The sequence below is a fragment of the Phlebotomus argentipes genome, unplaced genomic scaffold (assembly GCF_947086385.1).
Source record: "Phlebotomus argentipes unplaced genomic scaffold, Phlebotomus argentipes genome assembly scaffold_18, whole genome shotgun sequence".
Lineage (NCBI taxonomy): Eukaryota > Metazoa > Arthropoda > Insecta > Diptera > Psychodidae > Phlebotomus > Phlebotomus argentipes.
Genome location: NW_026776177.1, coordinates 11,417,939 through 11,445,177, shown reverse-complemented (window position 1 = coordinate 11,445,177; position 27,239 = coordinate 11,417,939). Strand labels below are relative to the sequence as shown.

The window sequence follows — 27,239 nt, the reverse complement described above, 5'->3', positions numbered from 1 at the left end:
TTCCCCTGCAGGGCTGGTGATTTTTCTCGCCACTAGAATATCTCACCTGCAGATGGCGCATGGCGCCAAATGATCGCGCCGGGTAAAATTGGAGGGAAAGCGATGGCGAAGGGAATAAAACCACAATCTACTGATTTTTCACTATAATTCATCAACAATCTCTCTTCCACTAGATGAATGACATAAAGTATGCCTCTTGGACGTTTTAACATGCATATTTATCACTATGTTTATAATGAAATTCACCAGTAAACTCCTCACTTGCATCTCCACAAACTTCCTTGCCTCATAAAATGCTCAATTAGATACTTTAGATGGGGCTTGAAAATCACCAAAAGAAGACGAAAGCAATTATCTTGCGAATACATTTACAATTAGTTTGAAATATCAGGTAAATTCACATAACTTATCAATTTTGTTAGGCTTTACGAAATTGGCAGTTCGTTTCTTCAGCAATTTCACTTCCTTGGCCAAATGTGTCTGATTTTTCTTCCAGAAAAACGGCATAGCAAATGATAAATAACGAATTTAAGAAATATATTGGATCCCCTTAGATCTCCACAACCTCATTATACAATTATTCTTTCACTATAATCTCACCAAGTTAGAGAATTTTAGCCACTATTCTATACCATATTTTACACACTATTCTAAGATATTTAGGTCTTACAATTTGTATCGAAATTGATGGTAACATGAATTGCAATAACATTTTTTCCATATATCATTAGGTCTAATGATGACTCTTCGTAATGACTGAACGTTCTTGCCTTGTATAATCGTATTTATGAAACACGAGTGCGATACTAACTTGTGATATTGAATGTCTTGTGTGTATTTACATAGTTGCGCTTTTTTCTGCTCCTCCTTCTGATATGACGTGCTTAACCGAGAAAAAAGAACCTCCCTAGCATGAAATAAAGCAAAGGGTAAATTATAGCTCACAATCAACCTTAATCTTACATTGAAGTAGCCTTTAAACTTGTAATCCGTTTATACATAACAACAAATATTTGATTATTTTCCATGGTATTTTCTCCAAAAATTTATATTCACAGCCCCATGTGTGAGCTTTGCTTTAGTTTAGCTTTGTTATTCCTCTTGCCTAGTGTTACTTAGCAGTAAAAAATGGTGTACAAAAGAAAACGACCAATGACACTATCGATTTTACTCTGCCCCCCGCATGCTCGCCGGAAGAAAAGCCAGTTTTCTGGCTGATAACTCGTGTGTGTTGCGGAATGTTTTTTTCTTTCTCCTCATTATAAAGATACACTCTTCTTAGTATTCAAAAAGACACCCAAAATGCTTGAAATTAAGTAGAGAGCTCCCATTCATGTTAAACAGTTAAATATTTCATGCGATAATTGCTTCAATTGCATTGCAAATCACCTGAATTCGGCGATCTCTCTAAATAATGTCTATAATTTCGTAAACACTATATAGAAAATTGACCCAGAATCTCTCGGTGGAAGTTTACGATTGCGCAGGAACCATCACATTGGCCATATCTCCGTAAATCTCACCCTGAATGGGTCCGTACTCCACCTTCTCCCCGTCAACAGTCACACAACCCGGCGGCCCGCCACTTGTGGGCTCTATCCGAAACGCCTGGACAGGGATCATCTTGATGTACTCGCTTTGCGTGCTGGGAATGTGCGTTCCCGAACTCAGTCCCAGCAAGAAGGTCAACAATTGTGACCGCGAAGCGCCACCGCGAATGATGCACAGCCAAATGATGCCATCATTCAGCTTTGAGGACGTGGCGAAGTGACAATCGGTGCTCAGATGGTTCTGATAGGCCGCATGAACCATCACAAATTCCCCCTCAATGGTCGTCCACGTGTCCGGCACAGGAGTTGTGAGCGCAGGAATTCGCGAAGCCGGTCCAAACATCTGATGCGACTGCGTCTCATCGTCACCTCGGCTTCCCTCCTGCGAGCTCTTCTCGTGAACACTCTGGTAAATGCTCTCCGCCGTGGAATAGTAAGCACTCTTGCGGGATGTTGCCGAATACCTGGAAGACAGAAAGCATCGCATGCAAGAATGCATTATTTTCACACTTTATTCTCTCTGCACAGAAATATTAACTGGAGCTTGAGGAACTCCACTTTTATCGCGTGATACAAGTCTACAAAATTGCATGTTGAAAGTGAAACAATATACAATGGCTTCTCACCAACTATCCAGCCGTGGACGGAATGAATCGAGTCCGGTGGACGTCTCAAGCGACAGAACATCCCCAAATCCGGTATCACAAGTCTCGCAGTCACCCTCACCATGGCAATCCGGGCAATCCAGGGCATTGTTGTAGCTCAAGCTGTGTCTCATCATCGGGCCAGAATTCCTGCCGAAACCACCGTCGTATTGCTTTTCCACACCATTGGTGACCACCTGACTGGCCGGCAAGTACGACACGCGTCCCTGGTACGTTCTCAGACTTATTAATCGATGCACTGACCAGAGGGTGAAGCGCTGACCCCCAATGGCTCTGAGTCTCTCACTCTCAATGTCGATGTCCGATATCAGGCCCCAGCCAATTGATAAGAATGAGTACATAATCTATTTTGGGAGGCGACAAAGAAAAACTATAACAATAAGCAATTGACATCAACTCTCAAACTCTCACCTGACTCTTTGTCTCCACGCGCACCAAGTCCATGGTTGTGGATCGTCCGCGAATCACCGTCAGACTGGCTCCCAGAACGGGTTTCGGCTCGTATGGCTCACTGAAAGAGCAAAGAGGAAAAGTGAAATGAGTCAGAAAGTGAAAATTTGTATTCTCTATTAGTCAAATCTCCTGAAATTGCTCTCAATTAATTGGATTACAGCCCATTGCCGCCTGTGACCCTCTCCAACTCAGCCACATTTACACCAATTTAATTAGACCGTGAGCAACATTTCCATTTAATCACCACGAGGCGTTTGATTGTTGATTGAACAACCATGTAGATGGGGTGAAAATATGGTCACAGATCACAGTCATGACCTCTCGTTCAGTTCTTGAGCACTCCCAATGCCCTGGAAGATGATCAGAATGAGAGGCGCTTAAGGTGAAAAGAGTGACGCATTAATTTCCTTAATGCTCGAATGGAAATTAGATTAGCAATTACCTCTAATTATGCATGATGTTATCATCATGTTTCCACTCTATAGTATGTATATTGAATAATATTTCTGCAGATAAGCACATATTTATACTCATGTCAACATCGCCGCACCATTGCAGCGTTCGAACAGAATTGCAATAACTCTACAAAACTCTACAACAAAGTGGAAAATTTCCTTCGCAGTTCTAGAAAAAATTACTTTACATGGCACAATCATTACTTTAATTACTGCAATGCTCAACAAAACAATTCACTCTAATCATGTAAGAGAAGAAATACAGATAAGCACCAGCTCAATTTAATAGTTTAGCAATTATGTGGAGCTGAAGTCAGAGAAGCAACTCTGAATGTGTCAGTCATTTTTTAACGAGAAATAAGCTGCTATCATTTTGGTCGATTGATAAACAAGTGAGAAATGGATTTCTAACATCAACAAGTATTGGAATTTTTAGAAAAAAAATCATACCTTTATTCATATTCATTTGAATTTGACATAAGTTAAGTTAATTCACACTCCTTTGAATTTAAATTATCGATACACGACATTGCATACACGCTTTTATCAATCACAAAGATGAGTATAAAAGCGAAATCCAGCAAAATTGATCTTCTCAGAACACTTTCAATAATGTTCAGCACTGAGAATAAAAGCATGAATCATGAGACATTTAAATGTTCAATTGCATGACCTCAGTCAAGGTTGCTGTTGTCTTTTCTGAATTTATAAGTGTAAATTGAAATATTCAACCTTATCTATATACACTATCAGTAATTCATATATTTTTTCACACGTTTGTGTCTTGATGTCTCTGAACATGTCTATTTAAGTTGCAAAAAACATGGATAATAAGCTAGTAATCATACTCATGAATAGCGCTAGATTTCCGCCACGTGAGTCTTCATCAAATTCCTAATGATGCTTGTCAATTAATCTCATCCTCTCTATCGACCAAATAAACTCGTCCCATTTTCCATAGTGAAGCACTAATCTCAATTGAACGCCATTCTGCACAGCCTTTAAACTTATCAGGCAAAATACTTTTGAAGGAGAAATACTGCACACTTTTTTTTCTCTCTCTCTCAAATCATACACAGTCTGACGTCAGCCAATGAAGATGATTAAGTGCGTAAATAACCACACGCTATTTCTTCTTGGAATTGCGGTGAAAATTACAATCAACGCCATTGGACAATCCCACAAGCATCATCACCACCCTCGGTGACCCACAGACGCAATAATTAAATAACAATCCTCATCTGCACGAGTCATTACTCGTTGGCAAATGCTTATGAATGAAAACCACCTCGTCACTCAGTGACACCAGCAAATAATGATTTTCAATACCTTAAGACGTCTCTTGTCATTAAGGTTTTTTTTTAAAAGGCATCTTTCCACTCAATCACGATGACTTCACGCAATATTCAAAGTTCTTTTACAGCGCAAGTATCGAAAAAGTGCCGTATCTCCATATTTAACTTCAATTCTTCTCAACGCCACAACAACATTGTGGAGAGGAATTGAGTAATTTGTAATTTCATCTGCTTGAAAAACATTGCATAACAACACAACTTGTTCAACTGCATTTTCAATATAAAATACTGCCACAATTCACCTTTAAAAGACCAACTCCATCTTCATAGTGTTTTTTTGCCACGTTCAGCACTTCAATAAGTTTCATTTTGCGATGAGATAAGACTGGAAAATTGATGTTTTGATACAGTCAAAATAACACAGGGTCCAAGAAAACATTCTAATCATGACAATTATCAAGAATTTACATCTTTATGACTCTTTTTTCATTGGAAATATATAATATTATAAAAATATACAATAAAGCAATTAGCGCTGATTTTCCACCAATTGCTACAAAAAAATAAAATACAAGCGCAAAAATTCATCTTGAAAAATCACTTTGTATACACAGTCAATTATCTTATGAGCCATTGGCAAGAAATGTCGTGGTGCTAAAAAAGACATCAACGTGCTCCAAACCTCTGAGGAAGTGGCGGATGCCGAAACGGCGGCCGCAGATAAAAAAAACCTTATTGTCTCACTAAGTAATGTGACAAAGATCACACGCGAAGAGTCTCATCTACCTTGAAAAATGCGTTCACACGGAAAAATGTGATTCAATCGATGAAAAAATGACTTTTTGCGCGCTTATCTGATTTTCGTTTTTTTCCGTGCGCTTCTGTGGAGGAGAAAGATAAATAAACTCACAAGAAGAAATGTACATGACGTCAAATATTTGTAGATGCTGAGAAGCCACTTTGGAAAACCTCAGCTTAAATGCGCTGTAATCAGGATAAGAAAATGTTCTCACCATATAATTCCTAAAATTAGACATCGTGCATAAAAAATCAGCAACCGGAACAAGCTATACAAAAGCATTGTTGTAATAAATCGATGTTATTTCAATAAATACCGTCTCTTCAGTCACTGAAGATCTATCGAAGGCCAGACTGCTGGCTTTCATTATGTAAAAAGAAAGAAAGATATTACTGAATAAAAGAAATACTTATATCCTGTCTAAGTAACGTCAATTCATCTATCATTTCAGTCGATGGCTAGCAAACTATTCCTATTCCTTAGTCTACACAACACAATTAAATAATAATGAATTTATAGCTTAGACAAAAGTCAGACTCTCGCCTGAAATTTTTATGATTTACTTTCAGATTATCCGTCAACAAAAATAACCACATATTGGATAATTAAAAATTAAACTTACGACAGTTCTTTTCCTTTAACTCAATTTCATTTTCTCTTTATCTACAATCTCAGGAATGAACAGCAAAAGAATACCACACTATCTCAGATGCTCTGTAGATTGAATAATTAATGATATTGCGAAGCTTTTGGGCAATCTTGACAAGGAGAAAAATCGTTAAGAGAATGGAAACAAAGCAAAGAGCCAAGAAAAATTTCCCGTCAGCAACTCTCCAAGGGAAAAATTATCATGATATTTTCATTAGGAATTCGGTAGTGTGAATGAATGTGAATCACATAATATTCCTATTATTCACATGTCAACATATTTATTACCGTAAGGACAGGATATCTGGTGATTAATCTTTTCGGGTGTGATAACAAGTGTCCGCGAATCCGGAACAATCTCATTTTCACGCAATTCCATAATTAATTAAAACACAATTTCCTTATTCTAAATATTCTCAGTCTTTTCCCAAAATACCGTGGAAATGTTTGGGAAATATCACCATTTTTTGGAAGGGATCAAATCACGCCAATTCCTTCTTCTTAACGACGTTCGTGATCACATAAGCAATTATATATGAAAAAGCGATTAAATACGAAATGGTTATTATAAGGACTGGTGGCAGAAATACAGCTCTTATAACAGGGTGAAAGGAGTGCAAAAGGCAGAAAGAAAGCTTTCGTGTAATTTATCATTCAAAAGCAAACACATTGTGGAGACATTTCGCGTGTGCAATGCGAAAAAAGCCCCCAAACACACCCCAAGATTCCGGATTCCGTCATATTATTTAATTAGATAATGAAAAATTACACAACAAAGCGGGAAATAGTATTGTTCAACACGGAAAACAAATTGTGCGATTCGAAGGAATTCTACATAATCGTCTTGGACCAATTTCAAGTTCAAGCCTGAATATGTCTTTGGAAAAATGATATAATTTCCCACGACGCTGCACTTGTCCTCATCCAAAGTGACCCCTCTTCTGGCAAATGCTTCAACACAGGTCATAATTCACATTCAATGGAAAATACATTTTCCACAGCAGTTTCCCCGTATGAATGAAAGTACATTGCTGCATCGTGAGTCATTATCATCACAATAACAGCTATTTATATCATCACTGTGCTGTGAAGAGCAATGAAAATAAAATAAAATAAAGTTTTCATACATTTTTCATTGATTTTTTTCTTGTGTAATACAAAGTGTCTGTATTTTTCCCTAACTCAGCCCACATCAGCCCCATATTTTTTTCCACCTTAATTGAAACATATTTGCTAACATGCAACAAACATGACGGAGAAAATATCCAATATCAGTGAATGGATCAGAAACTGGCGACTGTTTTTCTAAAGTTCTGCATTTTCTATTTAATTACACGACTAATTGCGCAGAAGATATGCTTATCAAGCCTTATCATGGGGATTTGAGTGACTCTTCTGCAAGCCTTTGATAAATTCATTAAAAATCACAGCATGAAGAGTCCGAGAGTGCCTTATGTCGGCGCTCCTGCCATGGAAAACAGCTGAGAGGCAAGCACAAACTCTCAAGTGGATTCCCTTGGAAACATGCCAAGAAACTAGAAACTCCTCCAAGAGGGGGCAAAGTCTTCAAAACACAACCATACCCAGAGATAGAATCAACATTCCTGAGCAATTCTCAGCACAGACTCGCCTAATTGACTGTGGCTAAACTCATACTTTCAATAACTCTCTCTCATCTGGACCATCAAATCCTCATTCACCTCATTTCCACATTCTTTGAAAAAATGATAATCAGGTCACTCGAGCACACATTCGGCCCTTGTGCAACAACAACAGCCACTGATTGAGGCAGCAAAAGAAGCAAAGCAACATTCAATATGCAGGCAAAATATGGGAAATTGTAATTGCAATAAAAACAAATTGAAATTAACGAGAGTCGTGTGTAGTGAAGGGAAAAAATCGGCCAGATTTTGAGTGCGGTAATTCCAATATCTCTGCGTCTCTCTTTCACATCCCATCGATTACACATTATTCCAATATAATCAGTCCATTTTTTCAATCCTTCTTCATCACTTCGCCACCGCGAAATAGACCGAGAAGCAGGCAATAAACAACACCTCTCAGTCGACCATTGTTGCCCTCTCTTATCACCTTATCACGAGACCGATAAGCGGTTCGGCGTTCTCAAGCTAGAAACAGATTCAGCTGTTTTTTCTTTCGTCGCAAACATACCTTAACCCTCAGCCGTTTCTTTATTGGTTTTCAATTCAAAATACTCAATGAACAACAAAATTACGAGAAGTAATCAGTGAATAAATACAATTTTTTTTACATTTTTCGACGTATAGAGCAATGATTCGGGATTCGAAAATGTATTTGCATAAGCAATGGAATTGCCTCTTCCACATATCTTTTCAACATACTTTTTATTTGGGAGATTATGATATTACTTTATGACTGAATAAGGGTTAACGACGAGATAGTCATGAATTACAGAGATTGAAGAATGTGAAAAAACGTAAAACCAGAGGTTTATTCGATTTCTTATCTACGAACTTTTTCTGCAAATCGCAAATCAGCAGCACTCAAAGTTATTAAGTATGCAAAAATAGCGGATTTGCATTTTCACGCGCGACGCGAATATTTGTCATCTTGGGCAATTTGTTGGCCAATTCATTCGCATTTATCTTTCCCAATAAAGGTGGGTATTTTTCGTATTTCTTCAAGCTCAATTAATTTGATACGACGATTTGAGTGTGAATGAATTTAGAGCTATAAAGTCAATGAATCGCAAATAATTGCCAATTGCAACTCACCCATAACTGTGGGCGATTGATCTCGCCAATCCATTGCCAGATCCACATGGAATCACTCCCACGCTGACCTCCTCGAGAGCTCTCTCCCAGTCCGGGCGCTCCATCATCCCGTTGATCACCTCGAAGTAGATGCCATCTCCGCCGACCACCACGATGCCGCGGAAGGCGAAGATGTCCCGTGTGCGCACAAACTCCCGGGCGTAGTTGGCCCTCTTGGTGACGTGCAGCTCAAAGGGCAGTTCCGCTTCCACGAAGATGGGCGCCACGCGCTGCTGAAATACCTCGCGCGCCTTTCCCGAGCCCGACTTTGGATTGAGGATGATCAGCATCTTGCGGGCGTCGGAAGGCGTGTAAGTGGGCGTCTTGGGGACTTCGTCATTGATCAGCGCCTTGATGGCTGTGCGCCACTTTTGGGCCTCGCGATTGTTGTCATCGTACTTGTCGAAGGAGCGGAATCTGAGCGTGATGGTGGTGCGTTCGCGACGTCCGCCGCGTCGAGAGCGCTTTAAGATGTAAGCGTAGATGTAGAGATATGCACTGGCGTCCGACTCGTCCTGTTCGCCCGAGTTGGCCTCCACCACCTTGAGTTGCGCGGGACCCGGCAGGGCGGAGCAGGCACACGCTGATCCTCCGTGGCCGCGTCTCTTGCTGCGCAGGCAGCGACAGCCGATGATGTCGGCCAGGAGAATCGTCTGCTCCTTCACGCCGCTGCTGGACTCCTTTCGCAGGCACAGCCCCTTCTCTGAGAGGCGCACCTGAAACACTGTGTTCTTCTTGGAGGTGATATAGAAGGTCTCCGCCAGAAACACCCTTTCGCTGCCCTTTTCACTCAACTGCTCATTCACAGGGGATGCACTGTGCTCCACCGTTGTGTAGTCTTGCAACTTTATCGAGTCACCCGTGTAGATACTCATTGTGCACACTGCTTCTCGCCACACTACTCACCCATAATTGGACACCACTTGACCACTCTCCGGAGATTGGGGCTCGACTGACTGCGAAAACCACCAGCGAACGCTCCCGAAAAGATGCAAACGAGACTGTGCTACGCAATCAGCGCCACCGCACAGCACACCTCAGCAACTTGGGTGAAAGAGCGCGAGTTCAGATACCCCGTCACCGCAGGCGTTGCAGTCGCAGAGCCCCAACGCTTCAGGGGTTTTCTGTATCTTCTTTTTTTAAGATGAACCATGAGGAAAACAAGGTAAATCGTGCCAATATCATTCACTACTCCATCGAGACATACTTCATCTGGTTCAGTGCCTTAATATTTGTCACCGAACTCGTAACAGGTGAGCTCAAAGCGCCCCCACACCCTCATAACCTCTCACCGTTGTTTATTTGGGGCCCCTGCCTGTCTTTTGCAGATCTGTGCCTTGTTACCTACTACATTCACGAGAATCAGCTGCAATGGGCCACGGTGACACTCACCATAATTGTCGTGCCACAAATTCTGTGCCAAATTTATTCGCTAGTTCTGCTGCGGTCAGAAGAGCAGCGAATGTCCGGAAACGCAGTGTTCTGGCATCTCTGTCTCATGGGAATACCGTTCAGGTATCACAACATCCTACGGAAGATTGAAAAGGGCCCCATCCAGGAGGTGGACGTGATAAGATACAAGATCCGTGAAGTGAATGCCATACAGACGGTGAATTCTGTGCTGCAGTATTGTCCCCAGTTCATCTTCCAGTCCTTCCTGATCATCCATCGAAAGTACAAATGTGTCATCACTGGCGTGTCAGCTGGTCTCTCGGGCTTCTCCTTTCTCTGGCACATGTTCATCCACTTCTTCTACCTGATCAAGCGCTACAATGAGGATTCCGTAGTCGCTGAGCTGGGAAATTGCAGCACAGCTCCAAGGATCATTGATAATCTCTCCGCGTCAGTGGAGGGCAGCGAGTCGAATCAGCAGGGCAGAAGTGTGGCCACGCTGAGGGAGAACTTCAAGGATTTCGAGAAGCCACTGTACAGCACAGACGACAAGAATCTCATGGCAAAGAAGCTGGCGCCGAAGAATGTTGAGAAGAATAAGATCTTCAGCTTCAACAAGCGAAAGCCCATCTATGAGAGGGATGATTTTGATCTTTATGGTCAGAACCAGTCCACAGTCTTTTGCGAGATTGACGATAGCATCGTGACGGAGAAATTTCCAGTGCAGACTAACATCAAGGAGGCGAACAACTGGACGAAGCTGGAGAAGGATTTGTCCAGCAGTTGTGATACACTCAAGAAATACCACTCGACGGACAAGCTTACGGAATCATCAGACAAGGCGACGAAGTCAAGCACTCCAATCGCCGAGGGTCAGGGCAATTTTGTCCTCAAGCGTAAGGGCATCTGCTCATCCCAGGAAATGCTGCACTTGGTGGACATCATGAATGAGAATCTCTCAGCTGAACAGGTGAGTACAATAATCTCATTTCCATTTTACAGTCTGCTGCACAAATAAACTCGCTTTTTGGCCAATTTTGAAGAAATTAATATGTAATTCTACGATTGCGTCAAAAAAAAACAATTTCATAAAAGCCGCGCAATTGGCATCCAGAGTTGAATAACACATATTTCCCAATGTGAAATACTTTCAGGTGGACATTCTGGCCAAGAGCCTGATAGAGTTGAATACTGGACAGGAAGATAGCATCGTGAATCCATCAACAGACAGCGGAGAGTTAGATAGCAGCAAACTCCTCGAGGTGTTTCCCGAGGTTGTGGACGAGAGCACACAGAGCTCAATTCTGGAGAACATCGATGCGGCAATCTATGAGAATCAGATCATATTCCAGGAGCGAATCAAGAAGAATCAGCTGACCATACAGAATCTGAAGCTGCAAGACCAGATCCTGTCCAGCTTCATCGACACGCACAGCTTCAGCAGCAACGAATTGCTGAGCACGAGGGACTATGAGAACATGTGCGTGGTGAACATCAACAGGAGCAACAGGGGAATGAAGCACTGGCGAAACTACTTGCAAGACATCGACGCGAACATCCATGACAACTCCACAGTGCTGAACAGCAGCTTCTTCGTCACTACGACGGCCTCTGCCACGGACGATCTGTATATTCATGAGAACCACTCGGCTCTGGCGGACGACGGAAGCAAGTCCAGTGCCAAGGAGGCAGCCGCCGGAGCGAGGAAGACCGTGCGCTGGTGCAATAAAGTGTCCGTGGAGAACTACTCGGCGTCCAGCGGGAGCGACGACAGTCACCACGTGGACAGTCGCCTGGTGGAGACCATCAACAAGATCAACGTGGATTCGCCCATCAAGCACCTCACGGTCCCGGTGAATGCCATGGACAGTATTACGGAGAGCATCCACACGTTCGAGGAGTCGCACTGAGGATTCGCGCTTGCCAGGGGCGATTGCACAGCGTGTAGTATATTACTACACAGCACTCGACATTCTCCCTCATTGATATTACTAGTGATAAGAATTGCCAATTCCACTTTTTGAGTCTCTTTTTTTGTATACTCTACTCTAGCCTGTATAATGCGACCTTTTGGTATACTTTTGTATTCACGCTATGCCAGAACATTTATACGCATCACAATGTGAGGATTTTTTTTGATAATAAATTTGCACGATTCGATTTATAAACCAAAACACACTCGTCTTTAATTTCATCATTTTTCTTTATTATGTGATCTTTAAAAATTCAAAAGAATTCATAAAATTCCTTAAAATTATACTTCTGTTCTTATTCATTATTGTAGTTTCTAATCCTTACTTCAATGCAACGTCTATCATTTAAAAAAAATTATCCTTTCCACACATTCTTGGTGAGTGAAATTGAAATCTTGGTATTTTTGCCTTTCGTAAAATTTGCAAATCTTATGACATAATATCTCTACAAGAACTTCATACAATCTCTCTCTTTCTTCAGCAAAGTTAAAATAAAACCGTGAAGATTTGTTTTCTTCTTCTCTATCATAATTCATTTGTACCTCTTTTCAAACAATTATTTACGTCTACATTCGTTTCTCAAAAATATCCTTTAGAAAAAAATTGCTTAAATTCATACCATCTTTTATGGGGGATGAGACAAAGGAATTTTCATACACTCATTCTCTCTTTACTGTCCCTTATCAACTAGATTTTCGCGAAAAAATTTTATCTTCTGGACAAAGAATGCCTCCAAACTCTCAGCACATTTGTAGAAAGGCGATTCCTTCGGATTGTAGTATCGGCAATTATCAAAGATTTTTGTCATATCAGCAATAAATTGGGACAATGTTGTGTACCACTTCGTATCAATGCGTTCCTCCACTTTCACCAGATCTGCACAAAACTTGTCCATTAGCAAAAAGTCGCACATTAAGGTTGTGAAAGAGTATAAAAACTTACCCATAGGATCCTTGATCACTTTGTAGTAATCTGGAGCCTCCTGCGGATCCACAGGCTCCATAAATGGCCATGCATTCTTGTGTGTCTGCAAGAAATAGGAAAAGTAAAGATAAATATATACTTTCTCATCATCACATTATTTTTTTCAACTAAATTCCGAAAACTACTCACCGTGATTTGTTTTATCAACTTCTTCAGATTCTCAAACTCAGCCGGTGTGAGAGATTTCATGTTGGCAAAATTCACTGAAGTATTCTTCGTACAATTTGGACAGATGTACTCATCAATGAACTCCGCCTCACTCTGGAGAATCCCAACGCATCTGCCGTGGAACCAATCTTGGCACTTATCGCAGCAAATGTAGAATCTGCAAGAGACGCACAGCAATAAGTCATGAATCCATAGCTAAAGGTGAATGTTACGAAGTGAAACTCACTGTGATTCATCATAAGGTTGCCGACATAGACAGTACAACTCTTGAGTATCTCTGGCGTGCTTGCATTCACCACAAATGAATTCATTGAGCTTCTTCGAGTCCTCCTCCGAGATTCCCACACAATCACCATGGAACCAATTGTTGCACAAGTCACAGCCCACATAGAACCTGTGGAATTATCATTAAGATCAGTTCATCAGAACAGTGTTAAGTGTCGTGTTGAACTCACTTTGTGTCATCATAGGGCGTCCTGCAGACACAATACAGCTTTTCCTTCTTCTTCGAGCCACTCGTGTGCTGTCCAGACTCTGCCTTCTTCACCGTGGCTTTCCTGGTGCGATTGGTTGTTCTCGTTGGCGGCACTTGAGCCTGATTTGGCGCACTGGACGACGAAACAGGCGTTGGCACGGGAGACAGAGACTTCTTCACCACCACAGTTGCGCCTCCACCAGATCTGCAAACACACTTGAAATGAGCATCTTATCACAATGGCATTACTGTTCTCAAAACAAACCTTCTTTTTGTCGTATTCGAGGGATTTGGCACGAGAGGTGGTTTCACATCCTCTTGTTTCGTTCTCTCCTGACTCGCCCTTGCCGCCAACTCCACAGCCAACTCCTTCTGGATCTCCATCTGGAGTTCCTTCTCGAGCTGCACTCGCTTCTTCAGGATGTCCTTCTTCAGCAACTCCTTCTGCCGATAGAGACGCATCTGAAAGACACAATTGAGTTTTATTGGCTGATTAAAAGAGCCGTTGAGTTGATATCGCACCTGCATTTGCTGCTGCTGCTTCTTCCGCAACTCTATTTCTCGCTTCGTCACCAACTCCCTTCGTGGTACTGGCCGCATCTTCGTGACGAGACCACTCCTGTCCGGATTAGGTGTGGACGTGGCGAGTATCTTATTTTCACTATTGAGATGACTCCTCAGCTTAGAGCCCACAAATGGTGTCACCGGATGTCCCGTACTAATATTAACTCCGTCTGTGAACTTCTTCTCCGACGATGTTCCCGGAGCAGAGCCGCTGCTCTTCGTTGGTCGTCGCCTTGGCGTCTCCAAGACCCAATCCTCATCATCCTGCGACATACTCGATCGCCTCTTGCGCCTCGCTGGCGGCGAGGGGATGTCCTCATACGGAGAAATGGCACGCATACTCGGCTGACTCATCATCTGCGGCGTGTCACTCTTCATCTGACGCTCCTGATAGCGTTGCAGATTGAGGAGTTTCTCCTCAATCTCCGGATTGAGATTCTCCTGCTTCAGGGCATTCTTGATGGCTGCAAAGGGGATTTTCAATGTTTTTTCCCCAGAGAACAAACCAAAACAAGAGGGGGAGAAAAGAGCGTTGGGGACGCAGAAAATTTGAAAAGAAAAAAAATTGTGTGTTAGGGAAACAAAAAACTCGCGAAGATGAAAGCAACACTCACTTTGCTGGATATAATCGGGAGTGACGACAAAGGAACCCCCATCATCGCCGGCATCTGTTGTGGATTGGCCCTCGTCATTTTCATTATCATTGGCACTTTCGCTGCCATCCTGCTGCTGGGCTTTTTGTACTCTCCCCGTCAATACTTTCTGAATCAACCCTTTCTTCAAATCCGCATTTATGCCAGCCCCATTGACGACCACTTTCTGACCAGCACCGCCCGACAATTGCTTCTGCAGTGTCGTCTGACCCGATGAACTCTACAAAGTGCAGAGAAATCTCTTTGTCAACAACACTCGTCAAGGCAACACTCTGCTAAGAACGTCTTCCTCTCTTTCTCACTCTCTCGCTCTAACAAATCTCATCTCATTTTCTTCAAAAGGAAATCTTCAGACATTTCTCTCTCAAATTCTCTCTGTTTGGGTGTCATTTTCTTGCTTTGTTTTGTTAGGCAATGAACAGAAAACAAGGTAAAAAATGTCATGCTATTAAAATCACGAGGACCAATCCATTTAAAATGCCAGCAATTTTCTCTTATCATTATCAAGACAGACCGAATATCCTGATCGTCGACGCTCAAAGGTTTCAACAAACACGCAAAGTCAATAAATATCGTTCTCCCACGCCGTTCGTGAGAAAACCCAATTTGACATCACGAAACCAAGGTAGTGTTCACAAGAAAACCATTAGAACTAGTATTTTACAAAAGAAAAATAAAACTGAGTGTTAAGTAAAACTAAGTGATGGAAAAATATACAAACGAAAAACTATACAAGAAAGTAAAACAATTTGTGGAAAAATTAGGTCGGAATCTTTTTTCTTTATCATCTTTTTGCAAAAAGAGTAAAAACATTTATTGACAATTTATATATTATTTTATTATTCAAACCTATTCGGGTTTTTCTTGCTTGTCTCAATAATTCTCTTTTTTTCACTATGCTTCACCATCCACTTTTCTCATTGTTTCTTTTTCAATTTCAATTCTTCTTTTTTTTTTAAATAAATATTTACATGCAAGCATTTTAGAAGGATTGGCAGTTTTTCAGATTCATGATCTTCATGTACTTTTTGTTCAATATTTGTAACATACTGAAAACAAATAGACAGACATTAACTTTTAGTGTGTGCCTTCCGAGAAAACCAAAATGAAAATTTATTGATTTACGCGTAAAAACAAACAAGATTAGAAACTATTATAAAAAGTTATTCACACACACTCAAAATTGTTCTACTTGAAGTCAAAACTATAAAAAAAATAACGTCACTTGAAAGGCCTAAAGGGCAATATTTATAAATACACGTTTAGAGATTATTTTAATATTAGTTTTGAGGAAATTTTCTAGTTTTCTTTTGTTTTGTTTGATATAAGAAAGGAATGTCATATCTAGGTATAATTTCATACAAAAAATGAAAAAATTTTATCGCAAAAATGAAATAAAAAAAATTAAAAGCCTCGTGTTTTTAGACATATTTTAGGGGGACAAATATAAAGTAATAAAAAAACATTATGCTTGATGCGACAGACAAATTAATATAAATTTGAGAATGTTATGCAAAACATTAAAATGTCTTTTCATATTAAATATTTAGGTAGAATTTTTGTTCTATCAACAATATTTTATTTTATTTTAATCTCCTCTTCCTACCACCTTTTTTTTTTCTTGAGAAAAATGTATTTCCAGTTAAAGAAAATGAGATGATTTTTTATAACACAAAAATTATTGATATGAGCAGATTAGATAGAAAAAAGACACAATGTGTTATAAAAAAGAATAAATAAAGATGAATAGAGATGTTTTATCTAAAAAAAGGTACTTTACCAGCTATTATGTATATAGTATAAAAATAGAAAAAATAAATGAGAGAAAAAGCTTTGCCAAAAATGCCGTCCCTTCGTAAAATTCTCACAATTTTACAATTATAATAATCTTATGATCCTTAAATTTATCTTTCTCTTTTCTTTTTTCTCTTATTTTTGCATTTTTTCGTATTAAAATTATCATTCTTTTATCGTTTCATTTCATCAAAATTAAATAACCTAATCATCATGTATATGCGTCTACAATTATTTCTTCTTTTATAGTGTTATTACTGTGCAAACTACACATTCAATTCTTTGATTAATTCTCTTCTCCGCTTCCCATTTATGCAATCAACTAATCAAAATTATGTGATTAATGTGACTGATAAGTAAAGTCTAGTTCAGTAGTAGAAATAAAATAGTGGAACAACTCCTAAATTTGAAGTTTGCTTCTGCTAGATAAACGCCCTCGCCTCGCCTCGCTCTCGATTCTCATTATCTTGGTAAAACGTACTAAATACCTTTACTTCCTGTCATGACTACAATATCACATTTTTGGCATTTAAGTCTTTGCAAAATACTTACAAATTCGCTCCTCATTGTGTGATGTTTTAAAATACATTTCTCTTTTCAGTAGTTTTAGTTTCATACAAGTGTGATATTCCTGAATAATTATTCTCAATTTAATCTTATAAATGCCTTCAATCAATATATCTTTTTATGTCTCGTCACAATATTTTCAAAAATAAATAAAAACTTATGAGAAATTTAGGGATAAACCAATATAAAACATGATTTTCATATAAGAAGTGGAATTCAAAAAAATATATTAATACAAATCATTTAGTTATCTTTTCATTTGGTAAAATGTATAAAATATATAACATTATTGTTTAATATATTGTTGATCTTTATCTATATATAAGACACAATCTAACGCTATTTCTTGCTTCATTAAATTTTAAAATAATGCTATTGGAACGAAACTTTTATAATATTTTCAGTGATTTTCAGCGCGATTTCTCTAAAATTATTGCACGCATTCTACCATTCAACTTCCTTACTCTCAGCGTCACTTTCAAAACCTTTGTTCTTCTAACTAATTCGTGTATCTAACAATTTTTCCTCTCTTTATTACTCTCTGTATTATAAAAATTTCGTTAAATTCCTCCTTAAATAATAATTTTTATCATTAAAACTAAACCAAAATGGTTCATCTATACAATTTTTTACTCTCATATCAATAATTTTTTATTGTATTGTAAATACAAAATTTTTTTTTTTCATATCATCAATTCTTCGAGATGCTCTCACAATACAAAAAAATAAAATGTCAATGGAACGTGAGAAAGTCTGCATGAAAAAATTATTTTCCACATGTGAGAAATAAGAGAAATGATGTAAGAATATTTGATAACATAATGATGATTAGGCGAATGAGAATGTATTGTATACTTTTTTTTAGCATTGTTCATCATCACTATAAAGTCAATACGAGGAAAAAATTGGACAAACAGAAGATACATATATGTATATATAAAAAAAACAGAGACATGAAGGAACAAACAACTACAAATAAATGCAATGCAATGAGGAAAGACAAAATGCAGTCCCTCAACCTTTTCACATCATCCTTAAAGAAGTGTTAGAGCAAATGTATAAATCATCTAGATTAGAAGAGTCGACATCCATGGTCTTTTTCCTCGCATTTTCCTTCTCTCAGTGCTCTTAAAGGTGAGGTTCTTAAACACTCTATTGTTGTATATGCTTAATTGATCTCTAAACACTTACTTGATGTTGCGACGAGATGTCTGATTTGCTCTGGACAGGAGCCAACGGTGGCGGCTGCGCCTGCTGCGTAGCCGGCTGCACGGCGAGATAGATCTTTGTTGGTCCAAGAACACCCTGTTTCCCACTCGATTCTTGAGCTGCAACAAACCCATCGCACATGATCAATATTTCTGTCTGTGACAATTAAAAATTTTCTCTCTCTCTCACCTTTTAGAAGTTGCTGCTTCACTTGTTGCTGCACAAGAGACAATTGCTGCGGCGTGAAGTCATTGTTCGCCAAGCCCTGCAGAACAATCCTCGGTCCGGCAGCTGTCTGAATCACCTGCGCCGTCACACACTTTATCACCGTGCCCGGTGGTTGTCCCTTCAGCAGAGAGTGCTCTATGTTCGGCGACACTATCGTCTGACTCGTCTGCTGCTGCCCACTGGACGTGGCCGGTGATTGAGGTGAGATGGGAGCAGCAACCTTCTGCGGTGTGGTCGGTGGAGATGTGATTTGCTGTGTGGGTGATGCCAACACTTGCTGTTGCTGCGTCGGGCTCGATCCCACAACCACTGTCGACGTTGAGGTGTCTTGTGGCTTCACGTGAGCCACAATCTGCGCCTGATTGCCAGCCAAAGGACGGAGCAACACTTGCTGACCATTGATTGTAGCCAATTGAAGCTTTCCACTAGCAAACTGTTGAGCCAGATTGGCATTCTGAATCACAAGTTGCTGCGGCTGCTGCGATGGTGAAGCCAGAACAGCGGTTTGCTGCGTGGAATTCGCCTGGACAACAGTTGGTGTACTTGCGGCCGCCAACACTGGCGGTTGCTGTGCCGATGTCGCCTGCACTTGAAGCTGCACCGGTTGCCCACCCTGAGACGTGACAATCCGCTGACCGGGATTCAACAAAATCCTCTGACCACCAACAATGATCTGCTGCTGTCCACCACCAATCACCTGCTGCACCTTGCCCTGATTGATCACAATGTGCTGCTGTTGCTGTGGCTGTTGCACGCTCGGCGCTTGCGATTGCTGCACAATAATCTGCTGACCCGTCGTCGCGGTCTGCGCAATTTGCTGTCCCGCCGGCGTTATGAGAATCCTCTGGCCCTGTCCTTGGCTCAACACCAACTTCTGCCCACCAGTCTGCTGCAATAATTGCTGCAGATTCGACGTGGTGACAATCTTCTGCTGACTCGGCTGTTGCACCGACGAACTGCCCACAATCTGTCCACTAGTGAGAATCTTCTGCACACTTCCCGCCTGTGAGGTCGAAATCACTTGCTTCACCACTCCACCAGAACTGATGATCTGATTGCCAGTCACTTGAATCTTCTGGCCAATTGCTTTCGGTTGAACGGGACTCGCAATGGCTTTCGATGACACGGCAACTTTTGGCGTCACCTGATGGCGAGTCACTGTGGATGAACCAGAAGAAGTTCCCGAACTCTGCTGAATAGCCCTGGCAATCAAAGTCTTTGCCTTATTCCCAGCAGCATTATTTCCAACTGCAAAAAAATCACCTTTAGTATCAAGTACCATTCATCTAACTTCCCACTCAAATTCTCATCTTACCTGGACTACTGATAACTTGAATCTTCCCATCTGGCAGTTGATAAAGCTGCTGACCCGGATTCAATCCCTTCACACACACCTTCCCATCAGGCGTCCGAATAATCTGGACTTTTTGTGTTTCTGGCTGCTTCACAATTTGCTGCTGAATTATCTTCGTCGTTCCATCAGCTTGTTTCACAAGGATATTGCGACTCTTTATTACCCTTCCCGTCGAAACAGTTCCACCTAAAACACATTGAAAAGACAAATCAAAGTCAATATAAATTCCTCTAGCAATCAACATGACTTTCAACATCATAAAATACATATATAGTCAGATTCAGCTTCACAAGAGCAAGCATCTTTCTTCTACCTGGATTCTTTGAAGCCTCATCCTCCGCTCTAGTTTTGTTTGCTTGGAAATCAAATCAAACATGAAAGCAATCTTCCAGTCAGTAGAGAGAATGAGAAAGAAACTTTCTTACCTTGTGCCTTCAATTCCATAGCGCGCTTTTGATGATGAGCAGCGCGTTGAATGCGCAATTGCTCCTCCATCTTTGCCTTAATCTCCTCCGGAGTTGCATTACTATTCACAATAATTGTCTTCGTCCCACTACCACTCGATGATGATGAATTGCTACCATGTTGCAAGTCCATTTGTCTCGCCGGTGGCAATTTTCCTGTAGATTGACGCGTCACCGGCAATGCATTCGCCTTCTCTTGTCTGTGAATATAAACAAACATCGTGAATATTCTACTTAACCAATTATAAAACCTTTCATACCTCTCGCCATACAACTTAATCTCCCACAATTCCAACTTCTCCTCATCAACCCACTCCTCTGTGACTTGAGGCTCTGTGTGCTGAGGTGATTCGGCTCTCTTACGCTTCCTCAATCCCGACCGAATTGATGTCACTTCGCGCACCGCTTTCGGCAATTCAAGTGGTATCACAACCTTACGTCTCAAATACTGCGTTCGCTCCATAAATTTCCCCAAATACCGATGTTTCAGTAATTCCAGTGACATTATCTCAGTCTCTGTGGTAATCTGAATAAATGAAAATTTACAATTAGCAGCGTTCCCTTATAGCTCAATGCGGTGCACAATGTGAAATATACCTGATGTTTCCCATCTGTAGTCGGTGGTTTAGTAATCATATCATCCCACCGAAGACAAGTCCACAGGATCCTCAGCTGCAATGCCACAGCACTCAATGTCTTCACATTGATTGTCCTGTAAATCCAGCATGTGCGGAATAACGGTCTCGAACACGGATACGGCCAAATTGATGTGTTATTCTTCGTCATCTGATGGAATCCAACAACGAAATTCCTTCCGCCACTTCGTGCCAATCGAATCAGTTCATGCTTTGGCAGTATCAATATGGATCGCGATCCTTGCTTCGTGAGGAAATCACCCGTCATTGGATACTTGATTGTTGTTGGCTTCTGTTTGGATTTTGTCTCTGCCGCTTCAGTGACATAGCGCTTCAAATAAATCCTACCGCGGCAGGATTTCGTTGAGAATACCCTCTCCACACCATTAGGGCCATATTCCTTCTCAACCTTCGTCACTTCCTCCTTTTTCACAGTCTTCGTCGTGGCAAAGCGTCGATTCTGCCGCTCAACAAACTGTGTCTTCCCACTCACAGAGTTCACCGTACTTGTCGTGACACTCTTCACGCCCTCCTGATTCTCAACAGTTTGCGTCTTGACGCTGGACTCGGACTGGTAACTAGACAAATTCCCATCCACATACTTTGACGTTGTCTTTGTTGTTGTGGTGGTAGTTTGAGTTGTTAGATTGCGACTAATCCTGGGCGGCCGACCACGAGGTGTCCTTCTCGGTGGCGCTTCTACGCTCTCCTCCTTCTCGCCGCTCCCTGACTTATCATCCTCCTTCGACGTAGCATCCGTTGAGTTGGAATTCTGATCGCTCTCCTCCTCCTCCAACTTAGGCTTCTTTGCGTCAGACTCACCATTTGCTGTGGTTGGCGTTTCAGGTATTTCCACTTCTGCTGCCGGTGGCTCTGGATCAACTTCCATTTTCTCCACAGGCTTTTCTTCAATCTTCTCCTCCTTCACCTCATTCTCAACCTTTACAGGCTCCTCCGGATCCACTTGATTGATGCACGCTTGAATGGCTTCATCATTGTAGTCACGCATTGTCTGATAAGCGCTTTCCAGAGACTTCTTAATCATCGTGGGAAAATCCTCCTCCTCAAAGCTTTCCTCGAAACGCCCCTCAGTGAGTTTCTGCTCCAGAATTGATGATTTCTTGCCCACCGCCACATTCGTCACATTGCCTTGACCATGAGCTCTTTTCGTCAGCGCCAGCAACTCCCGTCGCACCCGATCCTTCTGGAGACAAAGTGGCGAGTAGCAATTGTTGGGCTTTGTGAGTACCACATTAGAAGCATTGTTGCATTCTTGACTGTAGCACTGGAACATCTTTGAGGCCTTGTTCAGTTGACCATAGTGAGAGCGCACAGCATCAATTCTCTTAGACAAATTGCTCAACATATCTGCATTGGCTGCTCCAATCTGTCCGGATTTCTGAATGTTATTGGGCTGCTTCACAATTCCCAAATCCGGCACAATTCCCAGTTTGGGTCCGGCTATCGTGTGTTTGGGCACATTAGGTGAACTCTCGACGTCCATCTCTCCCTTCGCACGATTCATCGAGCGCTCTTCCATGTCCCGCAAATGAACGCGGCGCTGTAGAAGATCATCCAAGCGGGATTTCTTCGCCACTTTTGGATACAACAAGCGTCCATAGGACGTCAACGCTTGAGAGACATTGATATTGTCAAAATTGTCCACAACTGGTTGAATTGTTGCACCTCGTAGATTTTCAGGGATGCACGAATTGAGAGGATTAGCCAAATCAGTGTTCTTCAAAAAATCATAGGACTTTGGCTCCAATGCCAGAATCTTTTCACTTCCATCCGACATACTCAGTCTCGTCATCACCTTATTGGGCACATTACAGTCGCGCCCCTCATTAATCGCACGTCCCTGTCGACGACTGTATGACATCCAAATCCAGCTCCATTGTCCATGAATTCTGTATTCCTCCCCTTTCTGCTTCCACACCTGGTGCTTCAGTCCCAGTGAATACTTGACAAAGTTGTATGTCATGCGATTTCTCTCCTCCTCATCGGCCATCTCTCTCTTCTCACGCTTCTCCAGCTTCTTCTTCTCCTCGCGCTCACCAGATGTGATTCTGTACAATTTCAAGTGACCCAATTGCTCGTGCCACACATTGGCAAACAGGACATTCTTCATGCATGCTTGCAAAACAATGAGTGCCCGCGAAAATTCAACAGGTTGATTGCAATTGGCCACGGCAGAGACCCATGTCTTTCTTATATTTATCCAATTGGGATGCAAGTATGGCGCTGAGATGTTTTGCTCCAATGCCAGGAATGTTGCCCTCAGTGTTGTCACAATATTTATCTGTGTGGCACTCACTGCACCAATCCATTTGAACTCAGACGCCTGTGTCAGAGAGAATTTGTGTGACAAATGCCTCTTCTTGTCACGTTCCTCATTTCTCTGCGGTTTATTCAGTGCATTGATATTTGTAGTGTATTGATTCACATACGTGCGGAAGGAATTCTCCATGCCCAACTTAAAGTACAGCGTTCCAGATGCTATCTGACTCAGACGATGTCGCGTAATACGACTAGATTCCATCGTATCATCCCCAGAATTCTTACCATCTCTCATTGGGGTGGCCTTTGAGCGTGTCACCATGTTTTTAATCACCTTCACCCCACTTGCTGTTCCATTATTGTTCATACACTCACCATCAACGTCCATTTCTGTTGTGGAATTGCTCTCACTCTCGTCATTCTTCTCCTCTTCGGACTTCTCCGCCTCTTGACCATTCTCCTGGCCCTCCTCCTTCTGCACCTTCTCAATGCTCGCATTCTCAATCTCCAGATATGACTTCTTGCCGCCCTTGTGTTGATTCGTCAGCGTTTCCGTGAGTGTCATCTGTCGCACAATCTCCTCCTTGTGTTCATTAAGCTCATGACACAGTGACATCTCAAATTCACTCTCATCCAACTTCGACATGAGTCTCTCGAATTGCTTCACCGTGGTGTAGTACCAAATCTCCGTGCCCTCTTCGTTCTCCACAAACAGTCGACGCGCCACAAACCAGTACTTCCGACCGTGTCGATCGAAGCCAAAGTGCTCCTGGCGACAGAGAACGCCCTGCTTCTCCTGCGACGATACACAATCCATCACGCCGGATATCTTGTGAATCTTGCAAATACTACACTGCCAATCCTCCGTTGGCACATCCACCAGTGGCGGATCCACGCATTCAAGATGAAAGACCGCTGGGCACGTTTCACAACACAGCAAGTCCCCAAGACGATGGCAAATTCGACAGTGATCGTCATAGTGAATGGGACCCTCCTGCAGCATATCATCTCTCACGGGTGTTGTTATGAGAAACTGATCCACGAGGAATTGCAGCACCGCCATCCGATCGTCGATGCCACAGAAAGGATATTCCTTCGTGGTGAGAATATTCAACACATTTCTGTCGAAATTCGCATCACTCTCAACATACTTTCGCATCACCTCCGCCCACGAGAATGTGTCCATCAAGTAGATGGAGATGTTTATGCTGTCCTTCTGGTCCAGCGGTCCAAAATGTGTCGCCTGTGCCTCCTCTTCGCGTAGAATAGCCCTCAGTAGCATCATGTGGATCTCAGTCAGGAGATTGCTCTGCTCATCGCACATGAGAGCCGCACAAAAGTCCTCCAAGCGGAATGGTGAGAGTCTTACGAGGTTCCTGAATCGTCGCATCACCTCGTAGATGGACGCCACTTTGAGTGCATATGCTTGCGGCACGAGCAAGTCATCCGACGTGGCCGGCAATTCAAGTGGCGGCAATTCGCGCGCCTGCAGCCACAGAGGTTCTGGACTGGGCGGACGAGGACCTCGTCTCACGTGATTGCTATTAGTGCTGTAACTGCTCAACGAGAAGTCACTGTCACTCTCGTGATCCACCGCGTCAAGACTGTCGGTTTCTGATGGCGACATTAGCAGTGGATCATCCTCAATATCACTCTTGTCCGTGGAATCTCCAAAATCTGAGCCATAATGATATTCCGATTCATAGCCTGAAAGATATTATATGTGTGAATTATGTCTTACAGATTTTGAAAATCAATATTTTTCAATCAGAATTGCATTTCTCTACGGAATGCTATGAAGTAATTAAGTTTGAAACTTCCTAACTGATGCATAAATGATCTATCTCGAGAATGCAAGTCACAAAATCACTTCATTATCACGAAAAACTTGCTGACGCTTGCAATGTCGAGCAACGTGTGGAAGGAAATCATGATCTTAAAAGTATTTGTTGTTTTGATCCTTATCTTGATACCAACATCGAGGCCTCAGTCTCTTGCATTACTAAATTACACATTGTGGAAGAACTCACCCTTTCGCTGATACACCGACGCTGAGTGTGTTGTTCGTCGGCTGGAAGTTCCTCCGCCGCGGGTCTTCCGAGTCTTGGACGCCGATGCCCTGAAGGTGCTCCTGCGACTGCCGTCACTGCCTTGTGGCGACGATGCCCTTGAAGCTGACGGTGTACTCATTTGCGAATCTGAGCCCTTGTTCAGCAGATACTTGGGCTTCTTCATCAAGTGGTACTGGAACTTGGACGCTCTCTCCACCACGGGGGTTTTGGGTGGCCTCCCACGCCGCTTTCCACCCCGCCCCGACATCCTTCACGCGGTGTCTCTTCCCGCCTGCTCACCACTTCCTGGCAACTTCAGTCCGGCTTCCCCGGGAAAGGGGAATTCTCACGCAAGTGTCACTTTTTCACTGTCAATGTCACTTTTTTACGTATGGAGTTTGTTTATATTTTCGATGGATAATTAACATGTGGACCATCGGCAGAGGGCTTTCTCCCGCACCTCCGCTTATCTTCGTCGCAGGAAAATCACAAATTCCTACCTATTTCGCGGGCTGAAAACAAGGAAAAAAGGACAGCGATTAGATGACTGTTAACTGTGCGGAAAAGTGTGCTTTTTTCCTTCGAAACTCTGCAGAGCCGAAGAAAGTGAACTTTGCGCACAAAATCACTCTCCCTGGGACGTCCCAGATTTCACAACGCTATGTCGAGACTCTCGTGGTCCTTCTTTTGTTACACACCAACCGTCAAATCATCCCCGGAAGCCCATCTTGGGGCTCCTATTGAAAATCCGCATGAAAATAGAGTGTAGTAAATCACCTACTTTGCCTTTCTGACCGCCAATCAATGGTGCAAAGATGAATTTCATCATAATCAAATTTTCTCTCGACTCCCGCAATCGACGTAGTCATTGCCACGGCTTTACACGCAATTTCCACCTTTTCCCAACACTCTCCCGGAAAATCGTCTACACCATGCGACCTGTGGCGGCTTCCTTTTTCGACATGCGTTCAAAAATGCCCACCACGGGTCAAGAATTTGGTAAAATTCTGTAGAAAATTTCACACACGCACGATAAAGTCTCACTTTTTCTCCACTTCCACTGAGAGACGCGAAGAATATGCTCAGAAAATGGACGCAGCGATGGTACGAGCTCTCTCATTGGCTGCCACTCTGGCCGCCATTGCTGAAAAGCCACACATCTCTCAGCATTTTTCCCGCATTTGAGCCCCTTTGTGTGATATGTGCCTATCAAGAAAATTAAAGAAGTCCACGAAAAACCCCACAAGCATCCCTCTTCATAAGCTCAGTCATGGAATTTCCCCCAAAACTAATTAAAATGCAATTTTCCCATGCACCCGCTATCAACCAATCAGAGGGCATCTTCTATCCTCAAGAAGCCATTTTTGACTATTGTCGTTTTTCAGTATGTGGAAAAATGACATTCGGAAAATCGCACAAAATCCCTGTGAAAATTGTAAACAACACACAGAACGCCCTCACAAGCTTCTACGCTAGTGGACGCAGCATTTTAGACAACAAAACTCCGCATTATACCTGAAGGAGGGTCGCCATGGTGGAACGCCACTGAATTCCCTTCGTCTGTCACCAGCGGTGGGCGAAATCACTTTACAAGCTCCTTACACGCGCTAGAGTGTTCTAATCGAGTAAATAACAACACTCACGAGTCACACAACTCGTCACCTATGACTCTGTGCACACACGCATTATGCCACACGATTATTTTCACTATAAAACGCTACTTTTTCACCTGCGTGAGCGACCCGTGCAATTTTTTCTCCGCCACTGCGCTGACAATCCGCATTGGCG

General features: G+C 42.1%; 3 protein-coding genes across 5 annotated transcripts; 1 reads left to right on the top strand and 2 right to left on the bottom strand.

Moving 5' to 3' along the window:
• Positions 1-128: 128 nt before the first annotated feature.
• On the bottom strand, positions 129-9,614 carry LOC132260727 (sphingosine kinase 2-like). Its single transcript, XM_059759038.1, has 4 exons — positions 8,622-9,614; positions 2,627-2,726; positions 2,177-2,559; positions 129-2,014 (listed from the first exon to the last, which is right to left on the bottom strand). Exons 1-4 carry the CDS (start codon positions 9,533-9,535, stop codon positions 1,474-1,476), a joined length of 1,938 nt encoding a protein of 645 aa, XP_059615021.1. The 5' UTR covers positions 9,536-9,614; the 3' UTR covers positions 129-1,473.
• Positions 9,615-9,720: 106 nt separating this feature from the next.
• LOC132260729 (uncharacterized) lies at positions 9,721-12,226 on the top strand. Its single transcript, XM_059759039.1, has 3 exons — positions 9,721-9,913; positions 9,989-11,022; positions 11,207-12,226. The coding sequence occupies exons 1-3, from the start codon at positions 9,805-9,807 to the stop codon at positions 11,960-11,962; spliced, it is 1,899 nt and encodes a 632-aa protein (XP_059615022.1). The 5' UTR covers positions 9,721-9,804; the 3' UTR covers positions 11,963-12,226.
• A 10-nt stretch (positions 12,227-12,236) lies between these two features.
• Positions 12,237-27,232, bottom strand: LOC132260724 (nucleosome-remodeling factor subunit NURF301). 3 transcript variants are annotated; one of them, XM_059759032.1, is made up of 17 exons: positions 26,967-27,232; positions 25,431-25,963; positions 21,083-25,107; positions 20,746-21,011; positions 20,447-20,685; positions 20,335-20,376; positions 19,983-20,207; positions 18,629-19,915; positions 18,422-18,558; positions 14,831-15,089; positions 14,175-14,680; positions 13,918-14,114; positions 13,633-13,857; positions 13,404-13,571; positions 13,139-13,334; positions 12,968-13,052; positions 12,237-12,901 (listed from the first exon to the last, which is right to left on the bottom strand). In XM_059759032.1, the coding sequence occupies exons 2-17, from the start codon at positions 25,717-25,719 to the stop codon at positions 12,696-12,698; spliced, it is 8,352 nt and encodes a 2,783-aa protein (XP_059615015.1). In that variant the 5' UTR covers positions 25,720-25,963; positions 26,967-27,232; the 3' UTR covers positions 12,237-12,695. The 3 variants fall into 3 exon arrangements, with proteins under 3 accessions (XP_059615015.1, XP_059615016.1, XP_059615017.1); XM_059759033.1 differs by lacking the exon at positions 26,967-27,232 and adding an exon at positions 26,233-26,510; XM_059759034.1 differs by lacking the exon at positions 20,335-20,376.
• Positions 27,233-27,239: the final 7 nt, after the last annotated feature.